At 40.9% G+C, this 26,059-nt stretch overlaps 1 protein-coding gene across 1 annotated transcript in view; it reads right to left on the reverse strand.

Annotated features, from left to right (window-relative positions):
• Positions 1–13,135: 13,135 nt before the first annotated feature.
• The window catches only part of ptprt (protein tyrosine phosphatase receptor type T), a 204,748-nt gene continuing 191,824 nt past the window's right edge, over positions 13,136–26,059 (reverse strand). The window contains exons 28-34 of the mRNA XM_030779105.1: positions 22,713–22,862; positions 21,540–21,713; positions 20,290–20,421; positions 18,907–19,032; positions 16,504–16,667; positions 14,257–14,392; positions 13,136–13,189 (exon numbers count right to left, since the gene is read on the reverse strand). Coding sequence (XP_030634965.1) covers positions 13,136–13,189; positions 14,257–14,392; positions 16,504–16,667; positions 18,907–19,032; positions 20,290–20,421; positions 21,540–21,713; positions 22,713–22,862 — 936 coding nt within the window. The remainder of the gene's footprint in view (positions 13,190–14,256; positions 14,393–16,503; positions 16,668–18,906; positions 19,033–20,289; positions 20,422–21,539; positions 21,714–22,712; positions 22,863–26,059) is intronic.

Genomic DNA, 26,059 nt, shown 5'->3' on the forward strand with positions numbered 1-26,059 from the left:
TGTTCTCCTTGCCAATGGAAACCTTGAAGAAGATACAGGATTGTCCTTCTGCTCTGTGAGGTTTAACCACATCACTCAGGTCCTGTCACTGAATGCTCTATCTGCCGAGTCTGCCCACACAATCAAAAGAGAGCCGCCTGACTTTTAATGGATGAAATGATCTGTCTGTATCTTTAAGCAGCGATGATTTATCCCCTGAACTGTGATGTTGGAAGACATTGCAGAGTAATAAGACAAGATGCATCGATGTCTTTCAGGCTCTGACCTCAGTCCTTCACAGGTTTGCATCCAAATGAATCAGAAGTCTGGGAAAATTGCCTGGGCTGTTGTTCCAGCAATTATTAGGCTAGGTGGTTATTATCACACTGACTCACACAACTTTGGAAAAAAAAGGGATGGGGGGAGGGGGACTATTATCAGCCATTATTGTGCTGTAGCCTAGATCAGACAAGCTGAGGTTGTAATGCATGTTATTGTGTGTGTGTGTGTGTGTGTGTGTGTGTGTGTGTGTGTGTGTGTGTGCGTGCGTGTGGACACAATGGGCTCCACTGGAGAACCTGTGGCAGGCCGGCCTGCCATCACTTCAATTTGAGCCTTGCAGCAATTTCCCCAAATTAGGTCACGGTTTTTCTCATCTCCCCCCTCTGTGTGATTGCTACCATTGAAAGAATGGCAAGTAATGATAGTAATGTTCTGTGAAATGACACTATTAAAGAATATCTGGGCTGGAGAAGGAGAGAGAGAGAGAGAGAGAGAGAGAGAGAGAGAGAGAGAGAGAGAGAGAGAGGTGTGTCTCTCTCTGGCCGCTGTGGTGGTCATATTTACAGTGGGTGGGTGTAATTGACCACAGAACCCTGGTGAGGTCTTGCCTGGTTGGACAGTGTGTGTATGCTTCTGAACTGCAGCACATCGCAGAAAATGGCCAGCAACATGACCACTTCAAACTGTTAAGGTTAAAGAGACAGAGTTGGTTTTTGAATCATCTCATGCACCTGACCACCATTCCAGAACATTCCCTATTTAAATGTCTCTTCTCTCCTCATCCCTGTCTTTCCCATTTTTCCCCTCAAACCAAATGTAATCTCTTTCCTCATCTCCTTTCTTATTCTACTGTATGTCATCATCTTCTTCCTCTGCTCTCTCTCTCTCTGCTGTCCCCGTGGCATCTGAGTGGGGCTGTTTAAAATCCGCTGGCTGACCTCCATGGATATCAATCTCTGTCACCATCTGCAAGGCCTACAGCTCCTGCCGCTTTTCACATCTCCACTCACACTCCGAGCATCTCTCCAACACAGGCCTGGCACCGGGCCACATGGTGCTGCCAGTTTAAGAACAAGACACGGGGTTACCTCAACTGAGTTCTGGCTGTGTTTTCTGTCAAGGTTGAATGAGAGACAGAGACAGACACAAAGAATGCCCTTGACCTAAATGCAGTTTGTCACGTATAGCATTTTACTTTGTCACTACACAATAAAGACAACCTTGTCAAATTAATCTGAATTAAACAGAGTCATCAACACAATCACATAACCAGAGGAGAAACTTAAGCCTGACCGACTCTGACAGACAAGCATGAACACAATTCCTCATTATCTATATTGTGCTAATAATTCTGAGAAAAACAAAGATGGTTCTCTGTGATAAAAAAAAATAATAAAAAAATAAAAAACAGAATGACTGGTTCATTGTTTATGCAAGTGGTCACAGCTCCCCAGTTAATTAAGATTTGTCTGGTATATTTACACAGAGCATTGCTTTAAATACTGTGCCTATGGAAAAGCCTGTGAATGTGTGTTAACTGTGTGAGTAATGTGTGTGTGTTCATATTAGTCTTCACACTAAGAGAAGTGCTGCTTCTACCACAGAGAAGATCATGCTTACATGGCCAGTAAAAGACCATCTCCCCCCTCCTCCTCTCTCCATCTGCAGCTCTTCATTAAGTCACACTGCTGTTGGTGCCTGCAGCAATGTTGAATAAAGCAACAGGTGAGCTTCTCCTGTCCTTGTCCACTCTCCAAATGTTAATGTCATTCACCAGTCTGACCATGCAGCTCAAGTCAACCTGACAGATAGATAGAGATGATTTTAATATAATAAGACTTACTTGTTTATCGGTCTGGATCTGGCATTCCCAGGGTTTTAACTGTGATGTTTTCCACCCTCCACTCTTCCACTTTCTGTAGTGTCTCACATTTGGACTTGGTAGTGTCCAAACCATATTCCTTGCAGATGTTCCTGTATACAATCCCTGCCACTTGGTTGCCACTGAGCTTATGTTGCTCCCACCTGCATCTGTGCACTTGGGACATGTCAGATATGCTGTACCCCTGTTTCCATTGATCTGGTCCTGTGGGCTGGTTGTTCTGCTGCCATGACAAGTGCCTCTGTACTGTCCTTCAGTCTTTCCTTTCTTAGCCATTGGTGGGATTTCCCCATGGCAGCCACACTTGCTATGGTACATTCTGTCAGTTGTATGTTCCATGGAGGGTCTTATCCTGCCATGGTACTTCCTGTGCTTCTACACCAGCATTCTCTTAACTCTTCACTGTCCAGGCCCCTCTCCTGTTCCTTTGGACCGGTGTACAGTCTCGGGATGGTAGAATCTGGGAGGAGTGCCCAGTGCACTGTGAGGAGTTTTCAGGTCTTGATGTTGGCAGCTTCTATTTCCTCTTTTCACCAGCTTATGGTAGCAGCTGGTCATCTGAAGACTGGCTTTGATCTTGTTCTTCCCATTCAGATGGCTCTTCAGGACCAGATCTCACTCTGTGAAGAGATATATATATATATAAAAGCCATGTTCTGGGGTTGCCATCAGTTGCAAGGGCAAATAATGACCCCATGCAAGTCCAGGGTCAGTCAGCATAATCAGTAACTGATTGATCGTTCTAGAGAGTGGTAGTCAATGAAAGAGTTGTGCATTAACATTTTTAAACTGAAATAAACGTGTTACATTAAAATAAACAGAGTGGAACTGATAGGAATTCTCCATCTAAGAAGAAAGTTATAAATGAAGGACCTAAATCTTCTGTAAACAATGCCCATCACTCACTTCACATCACAGCACATCACATTCACGTTCATTCACATCACATCACCTCACGTCACATCACGTCACATTACGTCACGTCACATTACGTCACGTCACATTACGTCAGGTCACATTAATATACACATCACATTTAGATGCTCCAGTATCACTGTCACTTGGTTGCCACTTAGCGTATGCTGTTCCCACCTGCATTCACGTTCACATTCGTATTCACATTTATTTGTGCCAGTCATGATGATAATACCTTAATAAGTAAGATTATGACCAATTGAAAGTAAATGAAAGAAAGTGCATATGGTTTCCAGTTTTTGGCAAAAAAAAAAAAAATGAATTGCAGGTTAAGGTTAGCTAACAAATTAAGACGCTAACAATTAACTCTGTAATAAAGCAATTGCAAACGAGTTCAGATGGAATCTGAACTCTAATAAAGGTATTTACTCTGATAATATTTATACAAAAGCTGAACATCTAAACACTTTATTTAAGGGATCATGCGTCACATATTACTCATCTTTGTCTTTATATGCCTTGGGTATAAGATCTGCAAGTCTACACAAAGGGGAATGAAGGGTAGGAGGTGAAGAAGGAGAAAGAAGAGCAGTACTGAATGAAGACAGGGAGGAGCATACTGAATGAGAAGAGTAAGGAGCAGGAATGGCCACAGAATTTGGAAAACACAAGAATATATTCTTATGATGAGAGCAACCCCCCCCCTCTTTTTTTTTTGGCTGAATTTAAGGAGTAATAGACAAATGTGAAGTAATCACAGACATACAGAGAAGTTTCAGCACTGACAGCAGATTTTTAGCTTTTAAAACTTTTTTGTCAATTGAAAATAGAAAAGCCTTTCTCATTTCATATGAACTGTGGAAGCAGAGAGGCAGACAGTGTAACCCTGTGCATTTGGTATTCTGGATGTCACAGTGGAGGGAGGAACAAGTGCCTCGATCACTGTGACTCATCCATCTTCATCCATCCGCATACTGTTCGGAGACCCATTCTGCAGGGAGGTCCTGTTACTGCAGACGGATGGAGGGCCTCTGGATGTCTGTGGGATTGCTGGTTACAGCCATAGTTCTGTCAGGTGTGATGGGTTTTCACTGACACTAACAGAGGTGCATATGCTGAGAACATCAAGAGTCTATGTGTGTTAGGCTATGATTCTATCTAATGCAAACCAACATTATGGACAATACAAGGCAATCAATCAGAGAGCATTCTTAAAGATCATATAAGACATGACTGAGTGCATGTGTTGACATTGAATCTTAAAGGAACGTCAAAGTTCACCCATGCACGACATCACACAGAAATTCCCTCCATGAAGATCACACATGTAATGGAATGAGATCGTGCCTTAAGGTTTATGCCCAGTGAATACCAGTCAGCTCCTGCTCGTACACAGCACAGGCCTCTATCGCTGCTTAATGAAGGCTTAAGGCTCTGGAAAATGGGGCTATTTTTTTCTTTGTATAAATATCTTCTGTGTTACATTTATGCAGTCTTAACACTCAGGGATGCTGATGTCACCTAATGAATGCACTATGTTCGTGTCAAGCTTTCTCTTGATTCATGTCTCTTCTTGAACATAAATGGTGGCAAGATGAACGAGTTTCTACATAAGTGAAACAAACGTTTATACTCAGTACTCCCATCCATTAATATTTATTTGTCTGAGAGTAACTGACTTTCAAACTGAGAACCGACCTTGGATATACAGGGATGTGTCGTGTTTATTAGCTATGAATGTGTTTCCATTGCCAATGACAAAGTCCTTGTTTTAGAACGGAGAACCCACTTTTCAGCACCAGAGACCCTTTCTGTGGTACTGAGCCATTGTTCAAGAAGAATTTATGATTAATTCAAAAGTTGTGCTATTCAGTGTCAGTGCATCCTCTGGGTGTTTGCTTGTGGCAGGACATGTTTTTACACTACTGTATACCTGCAAGCCGCACAGTGAGATCATACATTAAGAAATCTTTAAGCTCTGTCAATCGCTCCTTGCTGCTGATAAGTCAGCTGTGACAGGACACTTAAATTCATTCCTAAGGCAGACCAGTGATAACTGAACAATAGTGTGTGGATCAGAAAACAGTGAACAAAGGCCTCAAACCCCCCCCCCCCCCCCCAAAAACCTCAATACCCTAATTAAACAATTACATACATTCTTATTACATAGTACTACATGGCTTCTATATTACTCTTAAAATAAGGAGATACTATTATCTACCAATATCTGCTTAAGTCTCACAATGGAAAAAGATGCTAAGATGCTTTATGCAAACACCCCCCACCTCCTTCTGCCATTAATATAACAGATGTACAAGCAACTGATTTCAGTGTAACACTTTCCAAATGGGCTGTGCTCCATTGTGCAAACTGATTATTCATCTGTACCAGCTGCTGATTGGTCGACTATGAAAACATGTACACATCCCTCAGATGAGCAATATAAATTTGAATACAACATGTTTAACAGTATATTTAAAGTGTTATGGCTGTAAGAGAGCAGTGTGGTACAAACAAAGACTGTGTGTGTGTGTGTGTGTGTGTGTGTGTGTTTGTCTTCCTGGGTATGTGTGTGTATGTGTGTGTGCATGCGTGTGTGTATTTGTGCTCCCGTATGTGTGTGTTTGTGTGAATGTGTATGTGTGCGTTTTTTGTATGTGTGAAATAATAATGTTTATAAACAACGTAAATATTTTATAACCCTTGACCTGTGCGGCAGTTGCCTTGCCGTAGGTCAGAGGAGAATAAATTATTTGGTGGGAGTGAGTAAAAAATAACCCTCAGGCTGACAGCAATGACGGACAGCCTTGTCAAATGATACCAGGACCAAACCAGTACCGACCCTTCTGGACGTTGGATTGTGGCCAAAACAAGGCCGTTGACTGACATGGGGAGAGATGAGTGCTGTAGCAACTCCTAGGGTCAAATTCATTTGGATATAACAAGACACAGACCTTGAGAAACGGCCATGTTCGACTCTCAAATGCATTCCTTCAGGTTAGTGTGTCCTCGTAAAGCTAATTAACCTACCATACGTAGAGGAACAAAGAAATAATTTATCTCTTCGATATAGCTTTTTTTCATGTTATTATTCTGTCCATCGTTTTAGGCAAACAACTGAAAGGGCTGCACAAGGTCCAGGATTTCCAGATAAGGAACGTTTTTGCACTGAATTTGAAGTAGCAGTCATAAATGAGGTAATGCAATTTTTCTTTCTCTTTTGAAAAACAGTTGTACCAGATGTTCCTTAATAAGCCACTGTTTTTTGGTTTTTGTTTTTTTATCCTCTATCTTTCCTCTGAGGCTGTGATTTGCAGAACAATCACTGGCCTGATAAATTGCTGGGAAAAAGCTTTCTCCTACTTTGGAGTGGACATAATTATTGTGCCCTGTGTCGGCAGAGTCCGAAGGGCTGTTGTCACCAACCCTGGATTTTTTCGCTATCATTCATAGCCAATAGCTATGTAGAGTTCTCAACATGTATTGCGCGCATGAGAACAGGAAGTTGATATATACATTTGCTTTAGTGTCCTCAACAACACAATACAGCTGTATTTTCAGGACAGGAAACAAAATGTAGTCCCTTTGTTATTGAAATTACTCCTTTTTTTTTAGTAATGTTTTTTTTTAGTAATGTTTCATTTGTGCTAAACACAGTCTGGTCTTACCCCGTGTGCTAATCATGACACACAGGAGAGTGCTTGGGCCAGGAAGGATTAGAAATGAATTTGACGCTCACCTGGAGAAATCCTCTTTCCTTGAAGTGTTTCTCTTACATCAAAGCACACAGGCAGCAGGTAGAGACCAGCTGTGGGAGCCAAAGGAAATGCTTTAGAGCTAGCTAGCCCTTTCACTCTGTCAGCTAATGCACTCTCTAGCTAAGCACTGGAGGTTCTGCCTGTCTGTGTGTACTGTCCCTGCGTGTGACATTTAAATACACTATGCCATTCATTTTCATCATTATGAGTTATTAAACAGCTCTGATCCAAAATGTTTGTATTTTTTCTAATGGACAATATGTGAATGCTCTTTCTTACAGTAGAGAAGTTTACCAAGAATATCTTTACACGTTTAAATGGTTGGACGAAGACAAATGCAGATTTATGGTCATTAGATGAATAGAGTGCTGAAGCTGAACTTTTGTATGCCAAAATGGACTGGCACTATTTCCCCTGTATCCTTTTAACATTTGGTCTAAGATATTCTCTTTACTTTACTTCTGTGAGCTACAGTCTACATCATAAACACTGTATTGCATATCATTTCAAATCAATGGGGTTTTTTGGCACGAGGAATGTTTCTTGCGATCTGGTGCTACCAACCCAAAATCAATACAGTATCACTCCTCATACCCTGTGTGATGTGACAAAAGTACTCTACATGAAGACGCCACCTAATGTAACGGTACCAGTGATCCTCACATTTAAAGTGCCATGTGCTATTGGGCTGCTCCAGCTCCTGTGAGATTAGCAGACTGGAATAGAACCGCTGGGAAACACAAACCAGTAAATACATTCTGAGATGCTGTTTTTTGGGCACTAACTGGCATGTTACACAGAATACAATTTGGCAAGGCCCTCAGTCTTATATGGAAAACACTATCATAGATTTCATAAGAAATTTGAGGGACATTCCCCTTGCCATTTCTGCTACTGCTGTACAAAGAAACAGAATTCACAGAAATATGTGGTAATGTATCAGACACCACACATCCACATTTTCATATATTCAGAGATCAGAGGTCATAGGTCATGACCCATATGTCATAGGCCACCCTCTGCGATACTTACATCTCTTTGTTTTGCTTTGGGGTTTTTTTGTTTGTTTATTGTTGTTGTTGTTGTTGTTGTTGTTGTTGTTGTTGTTGTTGTTTTGTTTTGTTTTGTTTTGTTTTTCCATTGCATGTTTATTACATTTGGCCATTTGGCAGGTGAAGTGTTCTGTGATTGATTAGCATTGAAAATGTACACGGTTTTTCATGTGGAGCACTGAAGTGCTTTAAACTAGTTCAACCATTCACCACACACTCTTTAATAATTTCATATGTGCTTTAGACCAGTTCAACCATTCACCACACACTCTTTAATAATTTCATATGTGCTCTAGACCAGTTCAACCATTCTACACACGCTCTTTAATAATTTCATATGTGCTTTAGACCAGTTAAACCATTCACCACACACTCTTTAATAATTTCTATGTGCTCTAGACCAGTTCAACCATTCTACACACACTCTTTAATAATTTCATATGTGCTTTAGACCAGTTCAACCATTCGCCTGACACTCTGTGGACTTCATTTGTAAGTTATAAAGACCTTATGGATAACTACTCACACAACCAACGATCAACTCACAGCCAGTCTAAAAGGATATTGATTATTGATTTATTCCACAATTAATCTTGATAAATGTTTAATGAATGTAGTAATAAATCATTGTGTCTTTTTCATGTGTGTTTTTCTCAGCTCTGTGCTCTTTGCCGAGTATCCAACTCTGAGCTGAGAGCCCTCATCAGCTCTGTAATGGGTGACGATGGATGTAAATGCAGTGGATCTGCTATTGTAACAACTTAAAATAAAATATTACCAACCACAGCCTCATACTCAGCCAGTTTTGGCTATAGTGAAACTTTGATTAGAGCACAGACATTGCTAGATTTGCTTACATTGCAGCGGACCAATCACAATAGCCCAGTGTGACAGTCAAGCACAGTAAAAAGCACTGCATCAGAGTAACATGACATGTCAGTTTCTCTGTTGTTCCAAAATTATATTATATTTTGTGTTGATTTTGTTTTCTCAGGTTCATACTTACTGTTTTCAGTATTCATAACTTTTAAAGATGGATTTTCATATCACCCTCACCTAATGTGTTCTTTGTCTAGAATAATAATGAGGAATAAATCATATACTCCCAAAATGATAGAAAAAAGGGAAAGTGAATTAAATGGGCCAATTTTCCATCTCATTCCAGAAGTCATCCAAAGATGAATTGGGTTGGTAGATCTGAATGGGACCACACACGGGCTGTGTTGTTTCTCTGCCCACACTGTCGGGGGTTCAAGTGAATGGGGCAATGTCCTGTAGCATCTTTTAAACAGTATACCCACTTTATACCCACCAACATCAACAATCAGATGAAAAAAAAACTACTTTGTGTTTTGCCAAACCCTTTCAAAAGGTTAAAAGAAAAGAAGAAGAAGAGAAAACATGCTAAGCATATTGTTTTTTTTTTCTCTTGTGTCACTTCATTCATCTTCAAAGGAAGGAGATGGATTGTCCCTCATATATTTATAGTCTATATTACTGCACATGCTCACAGCAGCTTAGCCCATTGTGGTATTCTGAATGATTAATTCATGCTCTACATAAAGTGTTGCATCAGTACAACTGAGGACAATGTGGGCTGCATGGCTGAACCAATCACAGGCTCCCTACAGCTGTAAATACTCAAATTGACAATTTTCAGATTAGTCACCTGATTAGAACCCAGCCCAAGTCCATTTGACCTTCAACAGGTGTATGTGACTAATCCTACCCAGGGTCTACACCAGGTTTTGGCCAGACATGCAATTGCCTTATCTCCAGGCATTTGTTCTAGGGGTCAGAGAAGCAGGAATATTGATTGGTTGAATAAACTGTTGGATTTTTTTTAAAACTGTTCAAACACTGGATTCACAGAATATATATATATATATATATATATATATATATATATATATATATATATATATATATATATATATATATTTATTGAAAATGGATCATTTTGATTGACACTTTTCAAACCTGTCTGCCATTTTCTTCTTTTGACTCCATATTTTTCTTTTTTCCCCCTCACTGTTCAGACAGTGAATGCTGGCTATAGAGCTGGCACTGACTAAAGAACTGATAGAACTGACATTTTTTCGTACATTTCACAGTTTAATGTTGACTTCCCTGTTTTCTCGTGAATTTACAATGGTAGATCTTTGTAATCTCCTCCCCATGTGGCTGTAACTGCTGTTTAGTAAATGAGGACAGCACATAGGTTCTCTGTTATTCTTTCTGTGCTTTCTATCTACGAGTTGTGCAGAATTGTAAAAAAGCACTGTTTGTGCGACCACCCTCAGTGACACTGGTGTGTTGTTATCACTGCTCAACACAGAGTGTAAGGGAGCCCGGAGGAACATGAGTAGCTGTTCTCCTTGAGACACCTGGCCACATTCAGCCGGTCTGTTACAGCTGGGCTTCAAACTGTGACTCCTCCTTCTCCTCGATTTTTAGAGGTTCTGCTACAGCCTCATCCTACATATCTTCCAAAAAAACAAAAACAACAAAAAAATAAACTGTACGAACATCTGTTAATTCTGACAGTTTTTTTTAAGAAACGCTATGAACCATATAATATGAGAAGTTATGAATGGCAGCTGTAACCACCAACCTATTTGTAACTTTTTGTACAACATTGTTTGTTTTGTATGAACTATGATTCAAGGAATCACATGGCTGAAAATGCTGAATGCCAAATGAAATAGTGAAATCAGTCACAAATAGGTCAGATCTGTAAATCCTCATAAAACCATGATAACGCCAGTCACGGTACAAAAGGCACACCACACATCTGTTGCTGAATATTTTGGTCCCTTTATTGATGTTACCACAATTTCAAACAACGGAACAACAATGGCAAATAAATCACCAGCTCTAAATATCACTTTGCTAGACAAAAAAAAAGACAAGTAAAAAATGTACAAACACAATAAAAGATAGGGGAAAAAAACAAATAACACTGTATGTGAGTGAGAATATGAAAATGGAAAGAAATATGCCTAAAAATAATCAAATGTGTTCTCACTGAATCTCCGGATTCACAACATTTGCTTTTTTATTTTCACACTTTTTTTCATGTTTAGTGGATTTTTCTATCCATATTTCATTTGAATCTAGAGTTCTTCTCTGGTCACGCTAATTTCAACATTCAAACAACAGGTCTGTACAACACTGTAAAACTGAGTCACGACAAGTCCAAAAAAGATTCCTCACAAGCTCAAGATCGGTCCACTGTTTTTTCACATGGACCAATTAAGATAATGAGAATGTGTTTACGTTCAGAATGCACATGACTCTGGATTAGTGGAGAAACATAGGGAGAAAGAGAGATACAAATAAACGAAGAAAAAAAAGCAAGAGGAAAATGACAGTGTAGAGTCAGTGAGGAAAAGCAGTAGTTCTGATTCTCACTGGTTATCTGGACAAGCTTTAGCATGCATTTACAGAGCTGCTGACAAAGCAGTCGCTTTCCTCTCATGATATGCCTAGTTTACAGTGTGCTGCACCTCCCCTTAATGGAAAACAGAATCGTTCTGAAAATGGCACTAGCGAAATAAAAAACACAAAAATGACAAGATTTACACAACACAGCGTAGTTTAGAGGTAAAAAGGACATAAGAAAGAAAAGTGCAAAATGACAAAACAACAAAACTGAAATAAAGCCACCCAACCAACAAACAAACAAACAAACAAACAAACAAAATCCTCCCCAAAAAACTGCGGGTTAAAGTAATCTGGGGATGTGATTGTGAACCTTCAGTCTGACCAGTAATCTGACAATGTGAGTGTGAACCTGCAGTCTGACCAGTAATTTGACAATGTGATTGTGAACCATTGTCTTTGTCTGACCAATAATCTGACGATGTGATTGGGAACCTTCAGTCTGACCAATAATCTGACGATGTGACTGTGAACCTGCAGTCTGACCAGTAGTCTGACAATGTGATTGCAAACCATTGTCTTTGTCTGACCAGTAATCTGACGATGTGATTGGGAACCTGCAGTCTGACCAATAATCTGACAATGTGACTGTGAACCTGCAGTCTGACCAGTAATCTGACGATGTGATTGTGAACCATTGTCTTTGTCTGACCAGAACAAAAAGGTTCAACCACTTTGTCCTGCTGTGTAACAAATCTCACTATCGATGACAAAAATGTGCAAACAAGGAGACAATAGCACAGGGAGAGAGAGGAAATGAAGCAGGAATACAAAGTTTCATCTTCTGAAAGGACAAAAGAGGGAAAGAGAAAAAGCTGTGTGTTTTCACTGGGTTTGCACCGTGGAGTGAAAAATAAAGCCTTAATTCTTTTACATATGACCTCTCTGTGTCACAAACATGAAACCGGATTTAAGGATATCAAACAAAGTTTGCATGTGGAAATTACTATCACACACACATACACAACTGCTTGCTATTTATTTGTGAACTTTTCTATATTCTAGTCATTGGGAAGTACAGATCAAGGCGTGTGTATTTGTGAATGTTTAATTTCCATGTGTGAACTGCATGGATTGTCCTCATATCTAGTTTCATATTTGTGACGGGGAGATGCTGTGTGAATAATAAAGGCCATATTGAGACTCCACAGCATGTCCTCTATGCAGCGAAGCCAGGAGAATTCACACTGTGTGTGCACTGGACGGCAATGATCTGCAGTCTCATGAAGGAACCACTAAAAACCATTTGAATAACAAAAATATCTGTAATAGCGCTTGTTTTTGTCTTCAATTTTCATTTCAGACTAAGTCTGTCTTGTTTTGTTTATTTATTTGTTTATTTTTTTTTTTTTAAATAAGCTGTACATAGCTCAGGAAAAAGTCTGTTGGGTTCTTTCCAGCTGGCACATAGAAGTTACATTTTTCTCCCTCCGCTGTTTTTTCACTTGTTTTTTGTTTGTTTGGTTTCTGTTTTTTTCCCCTTTTTTCATAACTTTACACTGATTGGATAACATTCAAGGCATATACCTAAAAAGGAAATACTGTACACCACTCACAGCCCACTGCTGGACATTGACAAAAAGAGAAGGAAAAATTGTGGAGTAAGGATTTTTTTTTTTTTTTTGTATTATCTCTGTACAGTTGCAGGGCTTGTCAGCCTGCAGTATCTTACATGTGACACCCTGTTCAGGGGTGGAACTTCTCCTCTGGTCTCCTTCCTCCTTACAGTCTCAGCAGCTTCCATCCCCTGGCCAAAGTCCTCGGATAAAAAAAGTCCGATGGATGGGGAGGTTTTTCTCTCTCTCTCTCTCTCTTTCTTTCTTTCAAAAAGAGCTGAGGCTTTCCAAAGCCACTTCATAGCAAAACTTGTACTGCTCCTGAATGGAAGAAAAACCAAACAGTTATGTTTTCAGTTATTTGTGTTGTGTGGAATGTCCACATCAAAACATTTTAGCTGTCATTTTCTAAAATAAAAAAATGGAATGAAAAAAAAAGAAAAGATGAAACATTATTTCTTTACCCAACACTCGTACATTACATACACCCCCAAAGAGTAAGGAGAGAAAAAGTGAAGAAAAACTGCTGTGGATTAGGGTAAAGTGAGCATTTCTTTCATTTTGTATGTTCGGTCTATTTTTGGTCTGATTCAGACTTGGAGCGCAGCTGTGGGTCTTTGCAGTCCTCTGTCAAATTGAGCATAATAGTTTGAGTGCTATCAGGGAAAGAAGAAAAAAGAGGTGGAAGGACAGATGTCTAATTGCACCTGCAGTGTCCATTAGCTCCAAGGCATGCTCGACAAAATTTCAGCTGCAGTTCAAAAAGCAGTTGTGTGTGTGTGTGTGTGTGTAGTGCATGTGTGTGTGTCTTTCTGGGGATTCAAAGTCCCCAGTAACATAGGATAATCTGACAAAACTGCCTTGTGGGGGCCATAATGCCGGTTCCCACTAGGAGAATGATGTTTTTCTAAACTATATTGTAGATAAAACACAGTGTCAAAACATCTCTTTGGTTAAGGTTAGGGTTAGGGTTAGGGTTAAGGTTTGGGATAGATTAGTATTCTTTAGTTACAGGATACTGGGAGTGACTGGGAGGTCCCCATTAGGATATGAATAGAAGCTTGTGTGTGTGTGTGTGTGTGTGTGTGTGTGTGTGTGTGTGTGTGAGCGGAGGATGGGGCTGTTGATATTTGCTGGATCTAGACTATTCTGTAACACAGCACCTTCACAAGAGTTCCTTACACTTCTTAGGAGCGCTGAGGATGTGGGCTCAGCAGAAATCAAATACATGATCCGGCAAACCAGTCCACTGGGGCTAAATGCATTCATGGCTACGTTTGAGTGGTTTGTGGATGGGGTTGTGAGAGGTTTGCTGTAGTTGAATGTTTTCATGTTTTAATTGGAATAATTTTTGGGCATATGGGTGTGCTTTATGTGGTATATCTCACCATGGTCTCCACCATGTTGGATTTGTTGTTTCTCAGAGTCTTGACGGTGTGAAATACGTCCACAATGTTCTGCTGCACAATCATCTCATATATACTGCAAATGGCACAAAAGGTCCCACTACGCCCTCCTCCAGTCCTATACACACACACACACACACACACAAATAAACACACATACACATGCGCACGCACACAGATACAGAGAAAGAAAGAAGAAAATGTCACTCATTGACATGACAGTGATATTCCTCACACAAATCAGTCCTGCAATACTCAAATAGATCATTCTCTTTCTTTGCTTTGGTTAACGTTGAGGGAGGCTTCTGGTTAGGCTCTAGAAAGTTCATTAAATAGGAGCAAAAGAGATGGGAGTCTGAGCGTAAATTAGTCCAGTGACAGGTCTCCTGAGTCGGTAGGAGTTTGGTACAGCGAACACACACGCGGTTTGAGTCTTAATGATGGTCTGCTGGGCTCTCCCTCTAACCCTTATTAAAATATGTTTTAAACTTCCCTCTTCCTCTTTCTCTAGACTCCCTCGTACCTGTCTCTTCCATTACGCATGCTTTAACATTCTAGTCATCCTCATTACTGCTGAGAAAAACCTCTAACAATTTATAAAACCAGTAGATCTGAGGCAAAATGGTGCATCTGTTACATAAAACATGAGCAAGTGTTGAAAGCAAAGTGTTGACTACTGAACTGATACATCACAGAGGCCATGTGCTCTCCAAACTGAGTCTTTGATTCTTCGGACCTGCCTTTCTCTCAAGTTTATTGTCAAATGTATCATTCCAATCTTTGCCTCCTTGGGCTAAAACAGTCACCGCACAGAGATAATTATTAAGAGTTTCAGTCAGTGCTCCTCCATTCTAAATTCTCTGCTTGTCTCGGGCAAAAACACAGAGGAAAAAATTTCTCTAAAACAATGCAAGATTGCAGAGAGACAGCAACAATGTTTTGAGCTGAGTGGGAGATTCCAGAAGAATTTTACCACAGGAAATCTGAATATGACAGTGCACCCCCACTGCAGAGGGAGTTTTGTGTTGTGACAAGAATCACGTTTTTGATGGAGAGAGTTGTGCTCAGTAGGTTGCTTTGTATTCAACATGGTCTAGACTTCTTTTTTCTTTCTTTTTTTTTGACAAAGCAGAGAGAATAATGAACTTGTTCAGCAGTGATTTGCCTGGATCATTTGTATTCTAAGGCTTTGATCATGACACATGCCAGAAATCAATCTGAAATCTTCATTTCTGTCTTTGGCTCTGAAACAATGTCCTCATTAGAATTCAAAAACAGTTTGATTCAGTCAAAAAATCCTGGTCATTATGAATGATGTAAAGATGCAAAATCTAATTCATATGTGAACCTGCATGTAAATATTTTATCAAACACATGGCGGTCTGTCAGAAATGTCTGACAGAACTGGAAACAGTTCAAAGTGACCTACTGAGTTTCAGCAAAAGGTGAAAATATCTCTAAAATCCTTTAAAAAATTGTAATTTAACTGTTGACTTAGACCTGGACTCAATGAAAGTGCTGAAAAAATAGTCAGAAATCCCAGAAGTATACAACTCAGCTAAAATAAATTTCATTTAAACACACACACACACACACACACACACACACACACACACACTCAGATTGATTTGTGTCTTCAGTAAGACAGATCCATTTAGTAATGAAGAGAAAGAAAGAACGAGAAATGGAGTTGTGACTTTGCTCTTTTTGGTACAGGCGGTTTGTACTGGTCCCTGACAGAGGCACACATGTTCTTGCTTTGGTCAGTGTCATGCAGTGTTCTTATGAAGGCATTAAAACCGCAGGCACTTTCAATTTTTTTATGGATAAACATAAAAGGAAAGGAGGCACAGCAAGAACTTATCAACATGGTGTTAATGCTCACAAGCCTCCACGAAAATCAGCATCAGGGTTTGGAGTTTTTTAGTTTTTTTTTAACCAATTTTCAGCTTTATTTGGGAAGATGTCTCATGTGCTATTGTTATTCAGAGACAGGCTTGAGAAGAGAAGAGAAGAGAAGAGAAGAGAAGAGAAGAGAAGAGAAGAGAAGAGAAGAGAAGAGAAGAGAAGAGAAGAGAAGAGAAGAGAAGAGAAGCAAATTTCATATCTTCAGAAGAAAAACAAACAAACATATAAACAACCACAAAAAAAATCAAACAAACAAACAATCAAAGAGGAGAGCCCTCCCCTGAGGCCGGTTTTCTGGAGGTGTGACAGGGTTTTACTCACAGACAGTGAACCACAGTACGGCCATCTCCTCCGTCATACTGTTCCTGCCACTTGGCCAGCCGCTGAACCAGCTGCAGGATGGAGCGCTTGGACAGCGGTGTCTCCCGGTACGCAGGCCAGCCAATAAACTGGAAATGCTGAACCAGCCGGTACCCGTCCTGCGGCTGCCAGAGAGAGAAAGAGAGAGAAAGGGATAGACAGAGAAGGAGCCAGAGAGAGAGAAAGACAAAGAGTGAGACAGGGAGAGAGAGAGAGACAGAGAGACAAAGTTCAAGTTTAAGAAAGACAGAGAGAGAGAGAGAGAGAGAGAGAGAGATCTTTAGTTTGTTCATTTATCACTATCAGCAGGATTTCATGATGATAATTTGTTTCATCATCATCATCATCATCATCATCATCCAAATGATCAGCATTCTCACCATAATTATCATTACATATTAAGGATTTTCACTGTTTTCATCATTATCCTCATCAGAGACTTGGTAGCTGTCTTTCTCCACAGTATATCTCCACATGGAGAAAATGCCTGACACAGCATCTGTAATTCCTTTCTCTTCACACGCCTCCTCAGAAACTACCCCCCCCCCCCCAATCCCCTGTACCCATCAGCAAAACCAAACCAAAAAAATAAGACATCAGCCACGCCACGTTGTCCATGTCTCGCATTCAGGCGGCAAGTCGTGTGCTCCGTTCCGCGCTGATGGAGCCATTTCACGGCAAATTTGTGACGCGGCCTGGCTTTAACCACACTAAGCAGCAGAACGCTGATTAGCCACCCAGTAAAAAAACGTCCCATCACCGCTGGATCTGGACACAATGAAGAGCGAAAAACTAGCAGCGGGGTGGGGGTGACTTTTTTACTGCTGCTTAACCTTGCAAATCACATGATGCAAGAGTAATGAAAGCTAACAAGCACTAACGCAGAGAAAAGCTGCCAGCAAGGAGAATTTCCGACCATCTTAAAGCAATCTGCAAGGCAAACAGATCCCTCATCTATATCAGCCATGACACCGACAAGATCCACAACTCAAACACTCACATCAAAATTCTATTTGTGCATGTATGCGTGTAGTGTAACAAATCACAGCCAGAGAGGCATGAGAAGAACTGAATTAAGCAATCTTTTCAACCATGAGTTTTAATACACAGTTAAGGACGACTCAATAAAACACACACACACACACACACACACACACACACGCACACATACACACATACACACGTGTGCGCACACACACACACACACACACACACACACACACACACACACACACACATATACACACGCGCATACACACACACACACATTCGTTGTACTCACTAACTTAGGTAAATATTTCTACTGCTTTTCATTTGCTTTTCACACATGGAGATACACTATTTGCTGAGATAACACTGATCCTGATGTTTTTTGGTCAGTTGGATTTTCACATATTGCGGATGACATGACGGGACACGACGCGCATCTGGCCGCGGGCAAGGCTGTGGCCGCCACGATCGCTAAATGCCACGGAGAGGAAACGAGAGCAGTTTGAATAGGTCGGCCTTTGTGTCCTCGTTGCGGATCATTGGTGGATCGAATGGACAAATGACAGGTCAAATGATAGGACAGAGCAGAGCTAGGTAGACCAGCTGAGTTCACTCAATCTGTCACAGCTCAGTATAAAGACAACTCCAAAGCAATGAGCAATCACACTCACAGCTCAGCATAAAGACAACACCAAAACAATCAGCAAACACACTCCTCTGGGATAGAGATGCAGCATTCAGGCCACGCCGGGTTTATTATCACGTCATGTGTTTAGTTAGTCTAGGGGGACTGACTTTGGCCTAAGCTAAAGATATGATAATTAATGAGAGTAAACCAATGGTTCCCAGTCCTTCTTCTGGGAACCACAGGTCTCCTTACGTTAGGCCTCTCCCTGCTCTATCACACCTGAGTCAGATCATCAGCTGATTATCAAAGCCATGATTGGCTGAAGTGACATGTGCCAGAGCAGGGGGCCATGGGAAATGTGCAATGCTGGAACAGTCTAGAGGAGGTGTTTTAAACCAAAGTTGAGTCCTTTGCTAAATCTGCTAGAATCTTTACGTCGAAAAATGACATGGTATGGCCAGAGTCTTGTGCTGTAACGTGTTGTGATTAATGTCCGTATATTTTGACATCATCATTATATATGCTGATAATAATAATCTCTATTTCAGCAGAGAAAACAACAACAAAAACAACAACATGCTGCTCTACACCAGAGTCAGTCAGTCATCACAGGACAGCTCTTTCAGATCAGTGACAATTTTATTAAGCCAGTGTGTGCGTGCGTGCATGTGTGTGTGTGTGTGTGTGTGTGTGTGTTTACAGACCAGAGTCTTGTTTCTCTGTGTGAGTGACTGTGCAGCACTGACCCTGGCCATGTTGCAGATGCGGAAGATGCGGTTGATGATGTCCTCGTCTATGTCTGCAGAGATGAACTCCACCTGGATGGGGCCGTAGCAGCAGGAACTCTTCTCTGGCCAGTACTGCATGCACAGCTGAACACAAGGAGAGACACACAACCTCTGTGCTTACACCTCAGGTACACGCTTAACACACTCAGAATGGCTCTTATTCTATGTATCTTATTTTGAACACTACCTTAAGACCAATACTAAATGTGACATCGAGAGAAAGAGAGCAAAAATCTATGGTCAGACATGGTGTTTGGAAAAAGTGAGTGTTTTTTTAACATTACTGTAACATCTAGTGTGTCTCACAGCAGGTATAACTGGAGCACGCTTAAGAGAATGTATGTTATGAATATGTTTTCCAGCTATGCATAATACAGAGAGAGAGGGAGAGACCGACAGACAGACAGACAGACAGAGAGAGAGAGAGAGAGGGAGAGTCGGGGGGGGGGGCAATTTTGATGGCCACCTGCTCCTTCTGCCCAGCTTCATTCTTGAGTTGACCCTCTCTGACCTCTCCCCGATACACTCAAACACTCATTGTCAGTGCACTCCAATGCCTTCAGATGGATCTCATTTCTTCTAGATCTTTCTGTCCCTAAACTGACTAACTATTCTAACCCTTCTTTGTAATGCTGCAGTGCCAATGTGTACCACTCTTTCTCAACATCGGTTCCTGCTTGCCACTCCTCCTGCTCTATGACAACATACACCGCAATTCAGACTCGACTGATCAAATCAAACTGAAACAAATGGAAGCAAACAGAACTGAACTGAGCTTAAAAGAACTGATTGCTTCAGTAAACTAGGTTTACTGTTGAAGTGTTGCGGCCACACCGTCAGTAGAGGATCTTTAACACTACACTTCACTGAAGGGGAAAAAATAATTGATTGGTCAGCAATTTAAGATGCTTGTCTAAAACTGAATATGGAGTCTTTATATAACATGACATGGAAATCTCACATACACAGCTCAAACGAAAATAAGGGAGTTGTAACAGATTTAATGCTAGTCTGTCTCACTGTTACCATGGCATTGATAAGTCGATTCCTGAACCATTCAGTGTCACAGCCAATGCTTTTATCCAGAGAAAGAGGGATGGAGGGAAAAGCCCCATTTACACGACTAATCTCCATCTATCGATCTAACCTTTTCTACTGTATGTGCGGGGCAGTGGCCCAGGGGGATGTCAGACCAATAACAGTCAGTAAACAGGCATGTGCTGATGTCCAATGGGCAATGGATCAATCAGAGGGGCAGAGAGGGAGGTGGAGCAGTGGAGGAGAGGGATGTTGGAGCAGTGGGCAACGCCTGTCTCTGACATGCCATCCTCGGGGTCCTACCTGGGCAGCGTCCATCTCGTTCAGCATCACTATGGAGGAGCAGTTGTAGTCAAAGACCAGCCTCCAGAAGTCGGCCACCGTGTTGGGCAGGGGATGCTGGGTCACGATGAAGGCCGCCGGCTGTTTATGGCTCTGGAAGAAAAAGGAAAATCAATAAGACAGCATTCCACCCATTCACCCCCCTACAGACACACACACATACACGCGCACACACACACATTCAAACTCACACTCACACACACACACACATAGACACCAAAGGTGATCCTGTCTGACAAGGTACTAACATGAATCGCAAGCCCAATGGTGACGGGGTGGACAGGGTTACAACCCGAGGACGAGACCCAAGTCCACGAGGGAGTCTCATAAAACAGTCTGTTGATGGGTATTTTGGGTGGGGAGTTTTACTGTGAGCCTAGTTTAAAAAGTAATGGCTATATTTGGCTGTTACGAACACGAACACCTTCAGCCACTTACTCACATATCTATTCCCTTTATCCTGCCCACTTTTTTATCACAGTTTTATCACAGTTCACTGTGTTTGTGTGCTTGTCATTGGGCTCATTCTGTTTGGAATGCTGATTATCTGTTGGTTCCCGTCATTAAGTGAACGGTGAGAGATTATCTGTTGGTTCCTGTCATTAAGTGAACGGTGAGAGATTATCTGTTGGTCCTGTCGTTAAGTGAACGGTGAGATTACAGTATGTCCATTCGGACTGTCTCTTTATTAACTCATCTTCTCTGACAATGAATTGCTGTCATTAAATCCAGTGGCCATTAGGCCATTACATACTGTTTATTCGCACTCCTCCTGTGGAAAGCCACTACAGCTCAGCAGTGAGTGAGGTTATATCATCTCATTATTTGTGTTTTATTGTGCATATTCTGTATGTCTTTTCTATACTAATAAATATACTCTACAGCTGACTTGAATGCCACATATACCAGATACAGCAAAACAGCAAAAGTTTACATGTGCAGAGCTGAGTTTTCTTGTCAATACACAGATGGTCTTTCCTTCACAATGAGAAAGTGTCCAGGAACTATCTCTCAAAGGTTTTAGTTAACCTGAGCAAGAAGTCATAGGCCAGGACAGCTGTCTGATTACCAAAAAAATATGACATTTTTAAGTCTTTTAGCCCTTAGCTTAGCTCTTAGCATCATGACTAAGATAAGGTGAAGAGTGTGTGGTGGGATGAACCCTGGTATCATCCCTCCCAAGCCCCATGGCGTGAGGACGTGACACTTACGTCCATGAGAGCTGCGTTGATGTAGTTGCTGGATTCTCCGTCCACAGATATGAGGAAGGGTAGACAGCGGTCGGCGGACAGCACGTCCATGCTGCGGTTCTTATCGTGGTTTCGGGGCAGAAGGCCGACGCTGCAGTCCTCTGGACGTACGCGTGGTGTCACAATGTTCAGAGTCTGAGAGACAGAGACAGATGGATTTAAACAAACTTTTATAGTTTATTCCAAAAGAAAAACAAAAAAAGTTACAAGTTTCAATCTTTAGTCAAACGTCTGACCACCCACTGGAACAACCTTTTTTTCTCCTAAATAAAAAAACCAACAAAGGCAAAGTTCTCACCTGTCTGCACTTTCACCTTTAATTAAGTCATGTATTTTTTTTTTTTTTTTAAATTTCATTAAAGGTGACCCACTACAATGCCATTGCGACTGAAGGTAAATGCGTGTATGTGTATGACAGAGAGGAGCAGGGGAGAGAGAGAGAGAGAGAGAGAATAACAGTGAATGAGAAGTTGTCAGATGTGATGTATTTTGTCAGACAGATGTCTGACCTAAGGCTGGTCTGTCTTCATAAGGTAACAGAACACTCATTTCACATGAATATGACTCATACAGAGGGACGTGAGGAGAAATGTCTCATTCACACACTTTTTATGGGAAGGAAGCAGCTTGTCAAAGGCTCATGAAGTGACCAATCAGATGTGAGATTCTGTCCGCATATGGACGAGAACACAATCTACAACAGTTACTTCTCTCCATTGGAAATTTCTCTCATCTCATCGAAAGACCTCTGTTCTTTCTTCATCCCTCTATTTCTAAATCTGTCCATCCTACATTACCAAGCCCCTCTTCATTCTTTTATGAAGAAATTTTGTATAATGTCGAAATAAATGTATCAGATTTATATAATTCCTTGCAGTTAATGAGAGAAGGCACACAGTGTTGCAGTCCTGCATTCACCAGTAACATTTCAGTCTTATCAGAGTAAAAGACAGGAAGATGTGAATTACTTTGATAGCCAAATTACATATCTGCATGCCATGTTCAGAATAAGCAGAATAAAAATAATAATAATAAATGGAATAAAATAAGAAATAGAGAGCGGGCTGGTTTTGTGTTTGGTGTAACTGGGCGTGGCAGTGGGTGGGGTCTTTGGACAGAGCATACTGCATTTACCTGAAACTCGTCTTTAATTTGACTGGAGTTTGTCTGAGGGTCTATCCTGCTGATGTTGTAGTAAATGGCGCGGAATTCACACACAGGGATGGCAGTGTTTCCACACAGACACGCTTCCAGGATGGCATCATGAACAAAAACATACTGCTCCTACAGAGGAACGGGGTGGGGGGGAAGAGAGAGAGAGAGAGAGGATGAAGGGAGAAGAAAAGAGAAAACAGACAATATAAGATATCTCGTAACCATGGTAATCTGGTCAGGTTATAAGGCAGATTCATTTGAGATAATTAGGCCTTAGAGCCTCAGGTGTGTGTGTGTGTGTGTGTTTTTTCTTAACTCTTAACATTTAACCAGTAACTCATACAGTGCTTAAACAAAGCATGTGTTTCACTAATAACAGCCTCATTCTACAGAATAACCACAAAACCTTAAGAACCACAATGCTAAGGTAACATTTTAAAGATTAATCAGCTGAGCAGATGTGAACATTTATCCTGTCCTGGAAGATGAGTTAAACGAAACACGGCTCTCAAAACTCAGGGCTCCCAGTGCTGCAGGGACACAGTTCTGCTGATTTTCATGCCAAGCATAACATGTCTGAGGAGAGCACACACCAGTTTTCCAGGTTAAAAAAAACCCACTGGCCTTAATTATGAAGAGGTGGTGGAAAAGAAAAAAGGCAGGGGGACTAGATTTGGGGAATCTTGTCAGAAATAATCCGTTTCGTGTGGATCCCGATAAACGAGAACAGCCTCTTCTAACTCACACTAGGAGCTCCAGAGTGGAGGTCAGTCAGACAGCTCTGTTGTTTATATCCACAAACTCCAACTCATCACAGCCAATTCCAAAACTCTGCCTCCGTCAACACTGGAGCGTGAAACTCGCCATTACCATAGGTAACAGTTGCTCAGAGGCATTTTCCTCTCTCTCTCTCTTTCATTTTTAGCTTTGTAGTCTCGTTTTGTTATATTTACTAAACCTTTAGGTATAACCCTTAACTGTGGCCTGGAAAAGAAAAGAAAAAAAAATCAAAAGAATCGTGCTCTTGCCGCGTGGTAGTTATAAATCACATATAAAATTATTCACATTGCAGCTCCACAGCGCCCCAGGCTTAAGGTTTTGAATGTTAATTGTATTTTTTTTTTTTTTTTATCTGGTCGGGGCCTAATCCAGTGTAAGCTGACCTCTTCTCCCCATTAGCTCTTCTGGACACTCACACAGAACACAGAGGCATGGGGAGGAAACAGCCTTTTAAAAGATTAATTGCATTGTGTTGTTTGGAAGGGGGATTATCTGTGAATGGTACTTAAAGTTGACTCAGATCGCTCTGAGCCTATTATGTGTAGAACAGTCTCTCTCCTGCGCTAATGTCCATGTTTACGCCAAACCTGGTCCTGACCACAGATGCAGACGTGAATGTGCAATTTAAAGCAGTTCCCCTCCAGACCTTTGCCGCAAGCTTCACATAACAGCTATCTTTTGTTCTTTGAGAAGGTTTAATGTACAGATATATGAGTTTATGGCAGCTTGTCACAAATGCCAAAAAAATAAAATGGCTGCTTCTTTTCTAATACTCACTTTGCACTTCTGGTGAATTTGCACTGATTTTTGATGCAGCTGAAAGCATTGGAATTGGAATCGCATCTTTAGTGTTTTGCATCATTACTTCTTTTTAATGCTGATTTAAACAGTCAGACTTGCTATGACTGCACATCATATTTTAGAACTGTCCAAAGACACAATTAAAGAGACGTTATCTGTGGGTTCAGTACGAGTAATCAAGCAGAGTGAATAAAATTGTGCCCTCTGACCTCTGTATTGTTACAGGTGAAAACCTGTTCAATCCTCTCACGGACTCAGCTCCCCATGCTCCAGACCACCGTGAGATGAAACAAAAAACTTTTAGAATTCTAGTCAGTCACACTCACTAATGACAGGCTTCCTCCTGTATTATATCTTTATTGTATCACATTACACAAACTGTCGCTCACTTTTTTCCAGGGCAAAAGGAAGACCACTGTCTAAGGCCTGTGCTATATTGTGTCACCACCAGAGGGATAAAACCCTGGATGTCTCCAGAACATCCGATCCCGGCTCGGTCTGAGAGCTTCACTAAAGAATCCACAGGGGAAATTAGTTCCAATAACTTGGATCAGAAATCTGACTGTCAAACCATGTCCCTACTGTCAAGGATTTCTCCATTTCAGCGTTTCTGCTTTTTTAATGCACAGTATTTCAGAAGGTGATCGGTACACAAAAAAGCAGGGTTAAATCCGGCTTGCCAGGACTGGCCGAGAAACTCAAGTATCAAGTAAAAATTCAATTTGGTTTCTGTAAAAGACTTTCATAATGTCATCTTCATCGTGCACTTAGAAATGACGTGACCCTCTCTAAAAGCCACGAGGGTGAAAGAGACGCTCCTGAAAGGCAAGAGGGGTGCAGAGACGATTAAAGGAAAGCTGGAAATGGAGAAAAGAGAGATCACACAGCCGTCTCTTTTCTGAAAATGGACTCTGCTATCAGCACTGCTCCACTTTAATCTCATTCTGTCACTAATATTCTCCAATGGCTTTATGAATATGGTGTCTGCTGACACACACTGCACTCACAGTAAGAGCTCAGGGAAATCTTCCTCACAGGAAATCTATCTGGGCAAGGTCTCATTACACATCTTATAGATGTTATTTAATGTCTTGTTTCACAATAAACTCTTCCTTCTGAAAAACAAAATAAGTGAGAAGAAATAAATACTGCATATATAAAACTATTTGTAGAGATTGTATGTAATTTTATGTTAACTGTAGTGTTTGGTGTCATGACACCAAAAGATTCATTTTGGTACTGATACCAAGTCATGAATTTGATTTTTCAATACTTTTCCTAAAAACACTTGACAAATCACAAACAAAGTGCTCACAAACTTGAGGCACATGTATGGTCAGATACAGTCCCTGCAGTTAGTTAACAATCTCTCAGACACAGACATATGCAGTATCACACCATTCACACCATAAAAAAGATTCATTTTCTCTTTTTTTCCCTTACTTTTTTTTTTAATGTGTGTATCATACCATTTTCAAAATGTTGGTCCCAGGGTTAGTCCTTTTCAGTACCACTTTGCCACACAACACTAGTTAATGGAATTTACACTTACAGTTGAAACACAATGTATATTTCTTTGTCAAATACTCCATTCTGATTGTTTAGGACATGTAGCATGGGCCTGCATTAATTCTGTATAACTACGCCTAATATAAGGACCTCAGAATACTGGACAGTGTCAGTCTGATTTGTGGAAGCAGCCTGGTTCACTCATACATAGCAGACAGAGTTCACATGACTTCTAC

The sequence above is a fragment of the Chanos chanos genome, chromosome 7 (genome assembly GCF_902362185.1).
Source record: "Chanos chanos chromosome 7, fChaCha1.1, whole genome shotgun sequence".
Classification (NCBI taxonomy): Eukaryota; Metazoa; Chordata; class Actinopteri; order Gonorynchiformes; family Chanidae; genus Chanos; species Chanos chanos.